General features: G+C 34.0%; 1 protein-coding gene across 1 annotated transcript; it reads right to left on the reverse strand.

The window, feature by feature from the left end:
• Positions 1-809: 809 nt before the first annotated feature.
• Positions 810-12763, reverse strand: LOC126774701 (nose resistant to fluoxetine protein 6-like). The gene is made up of 12 exons (XM_050496238.1): positions 12632-12763; positions 7089-7238; positions 6387-6543; positions 5728-5845; positions 5326-5413; positions 4333-4499; positions 3720-3905; positions 3157-3336; positions 2698-2848; positions 1959-2142; positions 1497-1639; positions 810-1349 (listed from the first exon to the last, which is right to left on the reverse strand). The coding sequence occupies exons 1-12, from the start codon at positions 12761-12763 to the stop codon at positions 1140-1142; spliced, it is 1866 nt and encodes a 621-aa protein (XP_050352195.1). The 3' UTR covers positions 810-1139.
• Positions 12764-16520: the final 3757 nt, after the last annotated feature.

Raw genomic sequence — 16520 nt, forward strand, 5'->3', positions numbered from 1 at the left:
TTTAATTGGTGTAAAGAGCATTTGAACATTTGAGCTTTAGTACCAGTGTCTATGGTCGAAAGAAACCACTATCAGGTGCACCAATAAATAAAAGATAGACAGTTGTTTTTATAAGTTTGTACTTATTTTATTATTACAAATTAAAATATATCTTATGCTTAAAACATAAATTACATACAATACATTGTATTGATTACGCTCACGAATATATATTTCATATTATAGCTGCGGCCATTCTATAGCCATTCTATAGCCATTCAATACCCAGGATATATAGTACTGTACTGGATTTTACTCATAATCCGATGGGTTGGCAATCCGGCACGACGGGAGAATTCATGCGCACGATTAACGACTTGACGTGCCTTCCGAGACACGGAAATATTAATACGTCCAAACTCATTACTGAATAATTAATAATTTCTTAATATAAAAACGGATATGCAGAAAGCTGATTATGAACGGATATGCACAAGTGATTCATAATATTCAATATTCATTTATTTATTCACACAAATTATGTCAACCATAATGCAAAAAGGCATTCTCTTTCAGTCCATCCTAAATGAAACACAGAATATATTATGGTGCAAATAATACAGAATATAAGAAAACAATTAACAATAACGACGAATAAGCAAAGACACGCACAAATATATACTTAAAAATAATCGTGACAAAATTATCACAAATATTGCTAGTATACTCAAATAAATTATGCCCTAAGTAAACTCATTTATGCGCGTAATAGTTTAATCGTATTAAAGACTAGATAAATTAAATTTGCAAATACATAATATGATCGTAACAGATTTAAAGATGGATGGATAAAAACATGATGAATGGTGAAATTTGATGATGCCGTAATCACGTTATTACTAATATTATATCATCATTGTTACTGTCTTAAAATATATCAAATAAACTAACGGCCATATCCAGGTTAGATACAGTTGTTTCTAACCGTAAAAAATAATTCGGACATTCACTGCGGCTTAATCAATCGCCTATCACACATTCGTATACACGCAAATTTTGATACACACTACTTAACTAAACTTTAACGAAAATCACAAGATAAATTGTAACTTTGTCCTTTTATAAATAAATTAGTCAATCCTAACTCAACATTCTTAAACTTAAGCAAACCTTTGCGTGCTATTTCTTTGTATATTTGATACTAAATCAATTTTAGACGGTGCTGTTTGGTTGGGTTCAGGTTCGGCCTTCTTGGCACTATTCAAACCAATGAGCGCCTTCCAGAGCTGTATTAAGGGTAATTCTATAAAAAGATAAACCGGTATGGCTACTATGTAAGATAGAACTGTTCCCACTATAAATAAGGAGATCTGTAACAACAAAATAATTTGAAATAAATACAAAAGTCTTACGTCACTAAGCAGCCATTCCATTCAGCTCATAATATAATAAAAACGACGTTTTACTTTGCACGACTCGCCAAATATTAAGAAAGAGTAAAACAATAGCTTAATTACCATGGAGTAGACGGAGACGTGTCCAATCTGCGTATTGCAGGCCACAGTAACCCTCATGATGATGAAGTGGACGATGAACACGGCGTAGGTCAAACGACCCACGACTTGGAAACCACGCCAAGAAAGGGCATCTCTCAGAATAGCTAAAACACAAAAACGTAAATTAAATCAACTTCATTATCAGTTGGGACTAAATCTGGATAATTATTTTTTTCCAATTTCCGAGCAATCATTTTATAAAAATACTAATTTGAATTTAATAAATAATTTATTCAAGTATGCTCTTTTAACCACTTTTACGTCGTAATTTTACAAGAATAAAATAAATTTAAAGCTACTACCAGTTCGGAATGAACGTTATATAGAGAAAAACTGAGAAGATACTCTGTAGTTCCTATATTTCAGAAATTAAATTTCGCAGGTATATATATCCTTTATTATAATATTAAAAGAATAACTTACATTTGCAATTACTGAGACATCCCAGCAGGAAGACATTGAAACAGAGTGCGATGATCACGCGGTCGAGGGAGCTGTATAGAGCGGCGAACCATTTGGGGATTGCGGTCTCTCCCAGGAACACTACGCCCGCCAGTGACATCGCACCCGCCACCGACAGCGATGCGTGAAACAACACCTTGAACCACTGAAAGAGAGAGATGATAAACATAGGTAACGAGTAATGGATGATTTGAAAATGGAATACACAAGTGACGTATACGAGCCTAGGTAAATCAAAATGGACGTTTACTTTTCGGTAGTTTTACGACTTCTAATAAACGAAATATAATACAGTGAAAATAGGGGAATTTTATATAAGACCCTTTTTTATATAATATAGGTAGGCGGACGAGCCATCCGAAAAAGCCAGCCAAAAAACCCACTGAGTTTCTTTCGCCGGTTCTTTTCAGGTCTGAGATGCTTATTTCCGGACCGGTGGTAGATTTATGACAATCAATAAGCAAGTGTAACGCTTCTATATTGAATAAATATTTTTGACTTTGACATCTGAGGTCATCGCCACCCATTGACAGATATTGTAACCATTCCTTATATCATTAATGCGCCACCAACTTTGGGAACTAAGATATTAATAGTAATAATGAGTGACATCTACCCAGGTGGGCATAGTCTAGTAAACATAGACATTGCAATTCATCTAACAATCTTTTGGCTACTTATAATGAATAATAAAAAATACCTTCGCTTCACTGAGCTTGTAACCGATGGTTTGGTTATGGTAATAAATGAAGGCCGTTGCTAAACCGAATAAATATCCGGAGAGATTCATCCAAACGGGTAAGTATAATATCTTCATTATCCGTGAACCTTTAAACATCATACTGACGATCCTGAAAATATAAATACAAATATGCTTCATTGCACACATATAAATGTGAAAACAGGCTGCCTATCGCTTATTTTTAGGATCAGGTTATGGATATGATATCGAAGAACGATTCTGTAAGTTTTTCAAGGGGTTGAACAAAGCACTGTAGAGAAGTGAAACAATGTGAATTCCCGCGAATGCAAATTGGGAGCCTGTTACTTTTACTCTTTTTGGAATTTTAACTTTTTGAAAATTTGTTTTTTTTTTTTTAAATAAAATATTTTGATTTATGATATTTTTTATATATAGAATAAATTTGATAATACTTACTCGGGTGACTGCGCCGTTATAATGGGTGTCAAATTTAAGAAGTAAGCCGTAAAACCAGTCGCAATGATGGAACCAACAATCAGTACGAACACAACTGGTTTTACTGCGCGTCTGCATTTAACGAAGACGAAAAGCAACAATAAACCGATGACATGAAGCTGCATATCCGCTGCCAAGTACCTGAAATATAATATTTAGAGAATATTACACCTAATATATGGCCCAATGATCCCGAACCAGGGGAAAAGTTACTGAGGTTTCCTGTGTCTAATCTGTATTTATAAATCATCACGAACTTGGTGGACAAGGAAACTATCGTGACGATAATTTCCTTGTCCACCGACGACAAGTATATCCATCAACCAGCATTCGTGTATCAAGCTCTAAACTTAGAGAGGAGAGGTGACCTTAGTCCAACATTGGGATTTGGGATAATCTATTATCAATAAAATGAAATACTTTTATCCCTTCGTAATTATTTATATTGTTTTTGTATTAGTTGCAATGCTTTTAATGAAAAAAATACATATTATGGCTACTACCACACTAGCAAGCAAACTCACCAGGTGTGTCCCATGCAGTACTTGCCGAGCGGTATGTAGTTGTGTATGTAGAGAGCGTGGTACCACCAGCGCTCAGAGCAGTCCTGCGCCTCGCGCTCGATGAGCCACGTCCACTGGGGGCCCGATCCCAGATGCGGGTACCACGTAATGGTGAACCACAGGGCAAACAATGCAACTGGTGTTAACCTAGAGATATTATAAAAGAACTTCAATACCTATGTCCTATACAGATACTATGTTATTTAGCTACAATTTATTTTATTAAGGAGAAAAGTCTAAGAATTTGTTGTTCTCGTGATATGCTGATTGTGGCCACGGTGGTTTTCCCAAGAGGCACTAGCCGACTGCACAGGTTATGTGTAGTTACACAAATGCACTGGGATCCAACACGACCGGAAAGAGTCAGACGCATTACCAACGATATCACTTCCAGACTCCGGGCTGTTATTAAGAATTTCTCAATAGAAAACCCAATATGTTATAATGTCATAGTTCCATTGCCATACCTACAGACAGTGCGTGAGTTGGACCAGGTGATGATACATAAACATAATGGCATCGCGACGCTTGTCGCCAATTAGCTAGGGCTATATATGTTTTCATTTAAAATTACCTTATATAACGATTAACAAATGACAGCAGGCATTTGATAAGCGTGAACGAGCCGGACTCTGAAGAAATCAGCACAAAATATGTTGTGAGGAAGCCGGAGATGGAGAAGAAGACCTGCATCCACAGCGGAGTGTTAAACGCCGCCTTACCGCCGAGTTGTTCAAACATCTGGAAAAACGATATATTTTCATTAAATTCAAAGTTAACATGGAAGGACTCTAAGCCGCGCCTTGCTTTACAAATATTGTATTTCATCTTATTCGAAAATGTCTGTGGGTCTTTTTCTTTACTTTTGTATCACTACGCGGATGTTTTTAATTTATTTTGATATAAAGAGAGGTTTTATTTCTTATATGCTAAAATAAAACCGATGCTATATTAAATATTCAGTATTATCGATAGCCTATTTCAAGCATAGTTGGGGCCCACAAATAAACAATTTGACATTCAATTGATGCGATTACTATTACTATTAATAATCTGTGGTACATATTTATAATGAATTCGCGGAATTTCTTTTAACGTCGCTTGTATGGTTATCGGAACTATAGAACTCAAATTAATGTGAATACAAGTAGTTATATAATGTAATTAATATAGTTAATACAGATATATTCAACAAGAAATGTTTGTAATGCACAATATAGCATTAGAAAATCGTATGGAATATTTAAATATAAGGTTTGTTTATCTCTACTCCTTCTATTGGTATGGGGTATATATATGATTTTAGGCTTCCAATTAATCATTAAAAAACAGTCTTGTTGTCAAAGTCAAATTCTCGATTCTTATCCCGTACTCGGCTGTAAAAGAAAATATCATGAGGAAACCTGCATGTGTCTGATCAAATCTGCCACGTGTTTTCACCAACTTGCATTAGAACAGCGTGGTGTAAAAAGTTCCAAACCTTATCAAAAGGACAAGGAATTAGCCCAGAAATCCGAAATTTACACAGTATTACTTATAATATAATAACACGATAAATTATACTAACATGTTCAATGAATTCTGGATTGTCAATGTACGAAAACACATAGATGAGGGTAACATGTGTGAATATAACGCCGATCGTTCCCAAAAACCTGTAACATTTGCAAACATTAATAAAACTTATAAAAAAAAAACAATCATACACCTCGTCTTATTGCCTCTGGTGACTGGAGATCTGGTATATTCATCGCCCAGAGGATCGGAATTGCGATCCAAAGGAGAAATGCTGCTAGCATTCTTGCCACCATTCCACGCGGTCACGATTGTAGGAGTTATTTTTTTTTATTTAAAAATATTTGAGGCTTTAATGTAAATAATTCTTATGTTAATAGAATATTTATTTAAAATATATACAAATATACAATTAAAATAATAACGAAAACAAATTCGTGATATGAAACAATACCTGAGCCCTTCCAAACAAGCGAGTTCTTTTGTTCGATCGTCAGTTTGCGTTTCGGACCTAATGCGTTTTAAAATTTGCCAATTTTGTTTCAATGAAAAAGCGAGTAGAAATTTGTTCTCTGAAAATAATTACATTAAATAATTGAGTAGCTTGTTGGTTGTTTCCATAAGTACAAAATACAATAAATGAAACGAAAAAGTTTTTTTTGTAAAGACTAACTGAAAACACTACTAAATCAATATAAATAAATATCCTTCCTTCCGTCATTCCGAAATTCCGTCCTTTTTAAATTTGGACTATTGACGTGACAAACGTTAATTTTACGTTCTTGTATATTTATATAATGAACCGAAATGGCAACACGTACATTTAAATCTGAGATAGTTATTTCAAGTGCTTCACGCATAGAATTAGCTAAGAATCTCCTGTGGAGGTTAACATCGTGAGGAAATTGATGTATCGGATGTTATTCTGCCACAATAATTTCCACCCAGCCGTAATAGAGGAGAGAAATAGAAATATAATGAAAATATTTTACATTGTTTCTAGTTTAGAACTGAGAAGTCCTAGGTCCTAGGTAGGTCCTAGGTTTGTTATGTTTTTTTTTTAAATAAGGGTCTATTACTGATATTTTAAATAATATAAACATTACTAGATACCCGCAAACCGTGCACAGCGTCCGCAAAAGATGTGTATTCCTGTTGCCAACAACGTTATCACCAACACTGATAAAACTACGATGTTAAAACTTCTTGTAGACGGACTTCTATAAACCGTTTCGGGAGTTTTACAAAAATGCATCGACAATACTTTAGCCTGAAATTGAAAAGAAAGTAAAATATAACACAATAGACAACAAAATTATTATTTTTTTGTCAGAAATAATGGCTATTAAGAAACGGATTTTATTTGTGGTTGGATTTGTGCATCTATTGAAGTCAATAGCTAATTGACTGCTAATTGAAAATATTTAATTTTCCGTTTTAAGGGAACCAGTATAATTATGAGAATAAGAACATAATATCTCAAATGATAATACGATGATGATACCGTGGATGGACATTCATAGTGTAAAGAGGGATATATCTTGCAGAGATACCTACTATCTATGGTCCCGTATCAGTTATACCTTTCGCTGGCTAATATTTCTCACAATTCTAGTGACCTTGGGTAAATCGGTCCATTCACCACTAGGGCTTTTCTATTATACGCAAGTAAAATAACGTCCTACAGAAAAGCCCCAAGTTTACTTTTTTTTTTAAAAGGCGATTATCCCTAATCAATTTATAAAAAAAAATGTACAACATAAACTCTTATCCGTTTTCCTGTTCATTTTTATGTAATAAGCTGGTAATCCATACGTGTAATCCATAATCTGCCAAGCTGTTGTTAAGGCAGCGCTCAGCAGCATCATTCCAAGTCTCCGGACCCTCTGCACCACACTTGCTGATGCACACGCCTCGATGTACCATCGTCCGATTGTAATGCTTTTGAGTTTTTGAGGAATATGCCTAAAAAAATTAAATTATTGCTATATTGCAACTTGACAATTCCTGCAAGCTAACGCAACCTATTATTACAAGTATATAGTATATACAGTAGCAGATAATAGTTATATAGTATATAGGTATTTTTCAAAGATATTTTTAGATCGATTTCGAGTTTGGAATATTTTTATTGCAATTTTTATAAAAATAAACATGAACGAAATACTTTTTATAGAAAAATATTTTACATTATTATTTTTTCTCCGAAGCAAACGATAAGTAGCTATATCACAATTTTGCTCTCTTTATATAAATATTAAAAAGTGAATATTTATAATTTTTTATTGCTTTAAAAATAAGAATGATATATTTTAATTTATACTCAGTTCATTTACGGCAATAGTGATAGAGTGTGAGTAATGAAGTGAGTACTTACATTCTGTAAATTTTGACAACCGACTTATGCTGATATACTATTTTGATGCATATATTCTTGAATTGTTATAATTATCATGGTTAATTTCGCTTATCAATTTCTGACATTTCACGATCGATTTCTGCGGTGAGTTTTGAGTTTATTCGTACAGTACTATTATTTCATGTTTGTTTTAATGAACAATTTATTCTGACATTTAAATACGATTTACCATTTAAAAGTAAACCAAGACACAAGGACACAATATAATGTGTGGAATCAGTAGAATTCTGAACGAACAGTCTCGAAAGTCACCGCCGAACACGATGGTTCGCCATTGATAAAATAATTATAACACTTAACGTGTATTCTACAAGAGTCAAAATAGCGTATCACCACAAGTCGACTTACGGTGGTACGCAATTTAACCACATTTTACGATGTGCGATGCGAAGTTTTTACAGAATAGCACTCAAAATTACTATTGATTTTAACACGATAGTAAATAAGGTTATGTTCATATGAGTGTGTCATCATTAAGCATGTGGCCGCGATATATTTTTATTGCTTTATAGCGCAACCGATTATATAAGCTTAGTATTATTTCATTCACCTTCCCATGATATTACGGAATTCGTACATAAATTAAATAGGTACATATAAACATAACATAAATTTAAATCTGACTAACAACTCCATTATGAAAGGCCAGCCAATCCAATATGATGTGAGTGCTATGTCATCATTTTCCATTATAACTAGGGTAAGTTGAATGTGTTGTAGTTGATAAGTAAAGTTTCGACCTATAATCAATATTTATCAATTTAATATGTATTTGAATTCGTCTGTACATTTTTTTAAAGTAATATATGTGATGACGTCATTTGGTGGTAGAGCTTAATATTGTATTGTTTAAGTTTGAAGGGTAAGCCAGTATAACAGGCACAAAGAACAAAACATGTAGTAATTACCAAGCTTGCTGGCGCGATGGCAATGTAAGGGATAGTTAATGTTTGTCAGGTGGCTCATTAGCTAGTCTTGCAACCTAATTTCAATAAACACATTTTGAAATAATCCGCGTCACCGAAATTGACCACGGCGGTCAACTAGAGGGATCAGCGCAGGAGACTTTATAATATATACACGTTGGTATTGCTCCTAAGCTATCTACGTAATGAATTTCCCTCGCATTTACTGGTGGTAGGGCTTTGTGTAAGCTCGTCTGGATGAGTACCACTCATCAGATATTCTACCGCAAAACAGCAGCAATTGATATTGTTGTGTTCCGGTTTGAAGGGTGAGTGAGCCAATGTAATTACTGGCACAAGGGACATACCATCTTAGTTCCCAAGGTTGGTGACGCATTGACGATGTAAGCGATGGTTAACATTTCTAACAATGCCAATGTCTATGGGCGTTGGTGACCATTTACCATCAGGTGGCCCATATGCTAGATACTAGATATGAGAGAGGAATGGAGCACAATAATATAACGCATGTGCTTATTTTCCGTTCTAGTTAGCCACTAGGTTTAACAAAAATTAAACATCAATCACCATTCATTATTGATAGTTACTAAACATAAACTACGTAAACAGCGAGGACGCTGTAGGTGCGTCGATAATAATAATAAGTTAATTCTCAACTTATTTATATATATCATTATAAAACATGACCTTACATTGCTTCAAACAAAGTAATTTAATGGCTTCAATATTCAATATTTACTATATTTAATATTAGCTACATATTAACATAACCAGCTTCTCCGCGTGGTTTTGCCCGTCATAACGTAATGATAAATAATCTATATAACCGTACATTCTTATTAAATGGGCCGGCCAGCCATTCTTCATGAACGACAACTGGCACAATAAACGAATTTTTATTGAAAAATGTGTTTTCAAATCGTACTATTAGATCCTGACGCGTTGACATTAACGCGTTCAAACAAACAAACTATATACCTTTATATAATAAAGTATAAATAATAAAGACGATAACTGACATTGACACAAAAATTTAAGTTCTTAAATTAATAATAATACTATGAGTTATTTAGTCAGTTAACCCTGATTTTTGAACTTGGTTATATGGTGTCGATTTCACCATCAGATATATTGCGACCTCTAACATCACTTATAATATGCTGCTTTATTTAAGATAGATTCTGACAAGCCCTTTGCATTATTATTTAACAGAATAAATTAAAAATAAAGCTAACAAGAGCCGTGATAGTGCAGTGAGTAGATTATAAACAATCTTAATCGGAGATTGCGGGTTTAAATCCTAGAAACTAAGTATATTCGTGTGTATTACTAACTAGTTTTCGCCTACAGCTTCGCTCGGGTGTTAGACCACGCAGTGGTTTATATAATATTACTTTTTCTTATCGATTATAATAAATTGTTAAAATTGTATGTCATTTGTGCATCCTGCAAAGAAAATTGTGAATGACACTCATTTAAAAAAAAACTGTATAAATTTATATTTTTGTATATGACAATACTACTTCTTATACAGATTCCTAGCTTTAAAAACAATGATATAAGCTACAATAATAAGTAAAATTTACATAAACAGTATCTATATACAAGACTGATTATCTTTATAATATTATGTAGGAGCTACAAATCGAAAAGTGCGATCGCGAACAATATTTGCACAAAGCCCTAAAATTATATTGAAGTAAACGACGTCAATCTGTTCAATTCCGGCCAAGGTGATCATTCTCATATGGCAGTGTGCTCATAGGGCAGTCTAACTTGACCGGATCGAGTTCAGGCTCATCTAAGTATCGGTCCTTGATATCTCCAGCCTTAGGACGCTTATGCTAATGAGGCAGACGATCTGTTTACGATAAATTTACAATTATAATATATTTTTAATTATGAAAGTGATTTTTTTCCTTTCTAAATCTAGCGTATCGTAAAACCCGTTTGTATTGCAAACAACATGTTACTGACCCTGACTCACTTGCAGTGAGTTCAAATTTTTCGCAGTCAAAATTAAACATTCTGTAAATAGCACTTTTACATTTCCACTAATGGGAATTCCAGAAAGCAAATCCATAAACAAAATAAAAAGATGTAAAAAATATTTTATATTTCGAGATTCAAGACTTTTTTGTCATATAATAATTTAATTAAATTGTTTTTAAAGTTAATTTAACATTTCGTATGGTTTTTCTAATAAACTATCTTAAGTTTTAATTCTGTTGTTGAATATTTTATATTAGTTATATTCAGAATATTCCACGAATAAACTTGAAATACCTAAGCGTTTATTTAACTAACCTTAACTTAACCTTAACAGGGCTAAATTAAAAAGTATAAGTTTTAAGCAATAATATAACATGAACTGTGATTAGTATATATTAGTATATAAACCGAGATGGCCTAGTGGTTAGAACGCGTGAATCTTAACCGATAATCGTGGGTTCAATTTTTATGTGCTTAATTTGTGGTTCTAATTCATCTCGTGTTTGACGGTGAAGGAAAACATCGTGAGGAAACCTGCATGTGTCTAATTTCATTTAAATTCTGCCACATGTGTATTCTACCAACCCGCATTGGAGCAGCGCACCAAACCTTCTCCTCAAAAGGGAGAGGAGGCCTTAGTCCAGCAGTGGGACATTAACAGGCTGTTATTGTTGTATATTGTTGTGATTAGTATAGTATAAAGGGTAACAACTGAGTAGCCAGGAAAATTCACATTCAATATGCCTTATAAACGATACAGTGGGGCTTAGTGCCGAAACTCAAATATGCGTTATGACCGCGATGTCGCGACGAAGAAATTAGCGAGCGATACATCGTTAGAACTTGCGAATTGATTCGTAGGTGATGTAAATATGTTTATCCGAAATCACGAAATCACATCGCGGTAATTCACGCCGCAGCTCTTCATGTTGCGTATTCGCCTCGATTTGCAATTTTGTGTTTTGACCCTAATTCGCATAATTCTACTTGCAAAACATCATTTAATTTTTTTTTTTTTTTCAGCCTTTTGCCGTCCACTGCTGGACGAAAGCCTCCCCCATAGAACGCCAACCATCCCGATCTTCGCCAACCATCCCGATCTTATTTTAATAGATCTTATTTTATTATTTTATTTTATTATCATCCCGATCTTATTTTAATAGGGATTTAAGGGGAGCCTATAACAACCTAGGCTCTCTACCGTCAACCTCACCTGCTCGTGGTACATCCTGCTAATCAACGAACGAGGCTCTGGCGACCGAAATCGTGGCGGTATAACCACACAAATGCTGGAATCCGAAAATGCAAATCCTGATAGCGGGCAGCAGCGCTATTAGTGAAAGATTTCCAGCCACTGCGGTCACCAACCCGCCTGCCAAGCGTGGTGACTAAGGCAAAAACCCCCCTATGAGCGACGACAGAAATTTAATTTTGATATGTCGCTAATCAGAAAGCAAGCTGCTTGGAAACGAATTAATTTTCTATCTAATAATATTGTTACGTAATTAAAATATTTTTTTTATCTGTAAATAAGTAAATAGTTTGAGTATTAAATACGTATAGGCAATTTTAAGCCCAATGCTAGGGTTGTCCCAATGAGTAATGTTTTAAAAGCAATTGACTTTACTTTTTAAATTAAAATGACACTACCTTCAATATATAGAACCCAACCAATCAAAATAGAAACATTAAAATTGAATTTTCTGTTATGTGCGCGTGTGAATATGTGACTACTTATTTCCAGCTGCAGCTTCGCCCGCACGGGAGGAAGGTCTAAAACTCTACGCCCTTTTCTGTACAACGCCCGTGACAACGTGTGTGCAACATTTCATGATGATCGGTTGAGCAGTTAACACGCGAAAGCGTAACAAACGAACTAATAAACAAACTGGCTTTCACATTTATAATATTAGTAAGGACATATTATCTGGCCACGGAAACGAAGCAGCAAGTCAAAGTTTTACGTGGTGAAACCTAATGGAGCAACTAGTAAGATAATAGAATACAATGAATAACATTACCTTTAGATAGTCAAATAACGGCGAAGGGCTGGACGATGTCAAAGCTGCATCCACTATGCAGTAGACGTCCTTAGGTCGTTGACATTGCAACCAGTCGTCCAAGTGATACAGGGGCGGCATATCAAGATACATTGTTTCTGTGAACGATAGAAAATTACATTTCATTTCAATGTCATGTATGTATGCCCGAAACAACGTGTATAACGAATCATAATTATTTATATGACTGATTAGGATAAATCCAAAAGCTAATGATATTATATTATATAAAATATAAAACTAAAAAGAATGAAATGATCTATGTAAAGTTTTCTAAGTACTGTAATGAATGAATTTATGTCAATGTTAAAACGAAAACCTGTTATGTAAATTAAACATCTAGTATGATAGAACAATTCTTTAATATTTTTATGAATCTGTTGATTTTCACGCATTTTGTAGACAATAATTGTAAATACAATAATCAGTGCCTACTAGGTTTAGTTTCAAGTTGAAAAAAAAGCAGACACATTAAAAATAATTACATTAGAAATCATAAGAATGTTTGCATACTTTTTAATCTGCCTGTTTATTCGATTAACGCAATATAAATTTAATGTAGCGAATGTAATTAAAACAAGTACAAGTTTCAAATATTACATGGCATTACTTAATTATAAAACAAATACTTATTATCGTTCTGATTTAAGGCTGTGCCTCAGAGGAATAACAAAAAATTCTACAAGGCATAATTATCAAGTACCGTAACAGCCTGTGAATGTCCCACTGCTGGGCTAAAGGCCTCCGCACCTCTTTTTGAGGAGAAGGTTTGGAGCTTATTCCACCACGCTTCTCCAATGCGGGTTGGTGGAATACACATGTGGCAGAATTTCAGTGTAATTAGACACATGCAGGTTTCCTCACGATGTTTTCCTTCACCGTCAAGCACGAGATGAATTATAATCACAAATTAAGCACATGAAAATTCAGTGGTGCTTGCCCGGGTTTTGAACCCACGATCATCGGTTAAGATTCACGCGTTCTTACCACTAGGCCATCTCGGCTTAGGTAGGCCATCTCGGCTTAGATCAAATTATCATATATATTATAAAGATAATTATCAAGTATTTTTATTAAAAACTTAAGTATTGTTTATCAAGCAGAAACTTACCCGTCAAATATTATCTGCCTATGCCTTAGCAGGATAGAGGAAAATAATTCTATTGTATGTATAATATTATAATTTATGTGATTTTATTTAAAAAAAAATGAACTACAATAGGATTACCAGTGTGGGTATTGTTAGGAATATGTCAAACCAATGAAAAGTTTTAAATTCTATGTTCTATGGGGTAATCTTAATGTCCTTAATGAATATTTATAATAATTACCGTACACCAAAAGGCTGTGTATGAGTACGGTATATGCCGTATACCTCTGTGGTAATCAATACGTATATAGTGAATTAATAGATAAACAAGACTAAAGACCAATAATGATAATAATACAGGTGTTACCTATATTATATATTGCAATCCAGTTTACCGTGAAATTCTAAAAAATCATTTATTTTTTTTATAGAATAGGAAGGTGGACGAGCATATGGGCCACCTGATGATAAGTGGTCACCAAACGCCCTTAGACATTGGCATTGTAAGAAATGTCAACCATCGCTTATAGCCAATGCGCCACCAACCTTGGGAACTAAGATTTTATGTCCCTTGTGCCTGTAATTACACTGGCTCGCTCACCCTTCAAACCGGAACACAACAATATCAAGTATTGCTGTTTTGCGGTAGAATATCTGATGAGTGGGTGGTACCTACCCAGACGAGCTTGCACAAAGCCCTACCACCAGTAAAATTATAGAATTATAGAATCTACAAAATCTACTATTATATCATTTATATTTAATCTATCATTTATAGAATCTACAAAATTTTCCGTAATGATCTTCGGAATATCTTTTATAACTTTGACAGGTCAACAAGCTCTCGTGATGTGAGACGTCCAAGGTTTTTAGATGTTATTAATATTTATCTCTTAATATCATATAATAATATTGGATTCCGAGTCAATAAGGTCATGGATAGAAAGAGAATGCATCCAATTTATTTATTTATTAAGGATCTCCAACAAAGGATACACACTTACGAGTACATTACAGCGTGGAATAATATTTTAAAATATGTGTGCTCCTACAATTAAAGGAGACCACAGCAAGCGCATTAATATTGTCTAAACAGAAATTAAAAAAAAAAACTAAATGTTACATAGTGGTTCTCAATAAAACATAAGAACTAAAAAAAGGTAAACAGTGGTTAAACTAAGACTAAATTGTGCAAATGTGAGTTAAGAAATATATAAAATAGCTTAAATAAAAATTGATGAGGATGTGGCATGACGAGTGACGGATGAAATACGAAATGTGTATTAACTGGTGGTAGAGCTTTGTGCAAGCTCGTCTGGGTAGGTACCACCCACTCATCAGATATTCTACCGCAAAACAGCAGTACTTGGCATTGTTGTGTTCCGGTTTGAAGTGTGAGTGAGCCAGTGTAATTACAGGCACAAGAGACATGACATATTAGTTCCCAAGGTTGGTGGCGCTGGCGTTTATAACAATGCCAATGTCTACGGGCGTTGGTGACCACTTACCATCAGGTGGCCCATATGCTCGTCCGCCTTCCTATTCTATAAAAAAAAAAAAAAATTTTGAAAGTAGCTCCCTAGTCAGAAAAACTGCTAGGACTTGTACCATATAGTGAGAAGGGTGTTAATACTAATTAACGATTTTATGGATGATAACACACCTTGGGAATGAAACGATCGCCTCCTGGCTTTTTATCCCTTTTTTTTCTTTTTTCTCATTTTTTTTTACACTTTAAACGAAACATGATACTCGCTGAGTTTCATTCGCCGGTTCTTCTCAGTGCTGAGTGTTTCTTTTCCGAACCGGTGATAGTTTCTAGTTTGACTATCAATGAGTAAGTGTAATTCAATGAATTTTGATTTTAAATGTTTTAATTTTAGTGATATTAGTCAAAAGGAGTCCAATAAAATATGGTTGGCCTGTGAGAAGAATGATATGTATATGTAAGTAACTGAAGGTATGAATAATGATTTTGTTGAAGCAAAATATACTTCGGCAACCTCAAACGAGATAAGGGCCGATGATGACGTAAAAGAAAAAGTAATCTTCTCGTATAGATCTCTATATCTCATAGAGACTTTGAGCTTATTTCGATTGGTACGGTACACATGTGTCGAAAATTATTCTGACAGATGAAGAATTAGTGATTTTTTTTCTTAAAATAAACAACTATTATTTATATTTTAATATAACTTATTGTTGTAATTAAACAAAGTTGATCCGTAATAAGGTCGCCAACTCTCTACTTTGTGCAAGTGGGTCAAACTATTTTAAATAATAGCAAGCCACCTTTAGTAATTTTAAGTTGGCCTTTTACTTCATTATATATATAAAAAATGTAAATTAAACCTTATCATAGGTGATAATGACTGTTACATATATGTATTTAATTAAATTATTGTTGGCCCAGTGGTCTATTCGATCGTAATTCGATTCGACATCAAACAAAAATAAACAGGACATCCGTAAACAAACAGCAAAAAAGGTATCGAACTCTTGTCTTTGACTATTTTCTTAAGATATATATATGTATATTCTTCTACGTACGTGTATATGTCACTGACTTCCTCTTAAACGACTGTACCGTACGAATTCGAGACATGTAGCTAGTATGTACATAAAAATCTTATCGTACTAGGTTATAATGACGTCGCGTTTCTTGTATAACTTTACATAAAGACATATTACATAATAATAGCTAAAGCCTGTTATGTCTTGCAATGCCATTTTTTTTAATAATACTATATCAGATACATT

This window comes from Nymphalis io, chromosome 17 (assembly GCF_905147045.1).
Source record: "Nymphalis io chromosome 17, ilAglIoxx1.1, whole genome shotgun sequence".
Taxonomy (NCBI): Eukaryota; Metazoa; Arthropoda; class Insecta; order Lepidoptera; family Nymphalidae; genus Nymphalis; species Nymphalis io.

What these genes read in the sequence shown, in the direction of transcription:
- LOC126774701 (XM_050496238.1), bottom strand. Translation starts at nt 12,763, where the DNA reads ATGTATCTTGATATGCCGCCCCTGTATCACTTGGACGACTGGTTGCAA. An exon ending in TGGCAGATTATGGATTACAC is followed by an intron (nt 6,544 to 7,088) that starts GTATGGATTACC and finishes TTTCAATTTCAG; the next exon opens with GCTAAAGTATTGTCGATGCA. An exon ending in ATAACGGCGCAGTCACCCGA is followed by an intron (nt 2,849 to 3,156) that starts GTAAGTATTATC and finishes TTATATTTTCAG; the next exon opens with GATCGTCAGTATGATGTTTA.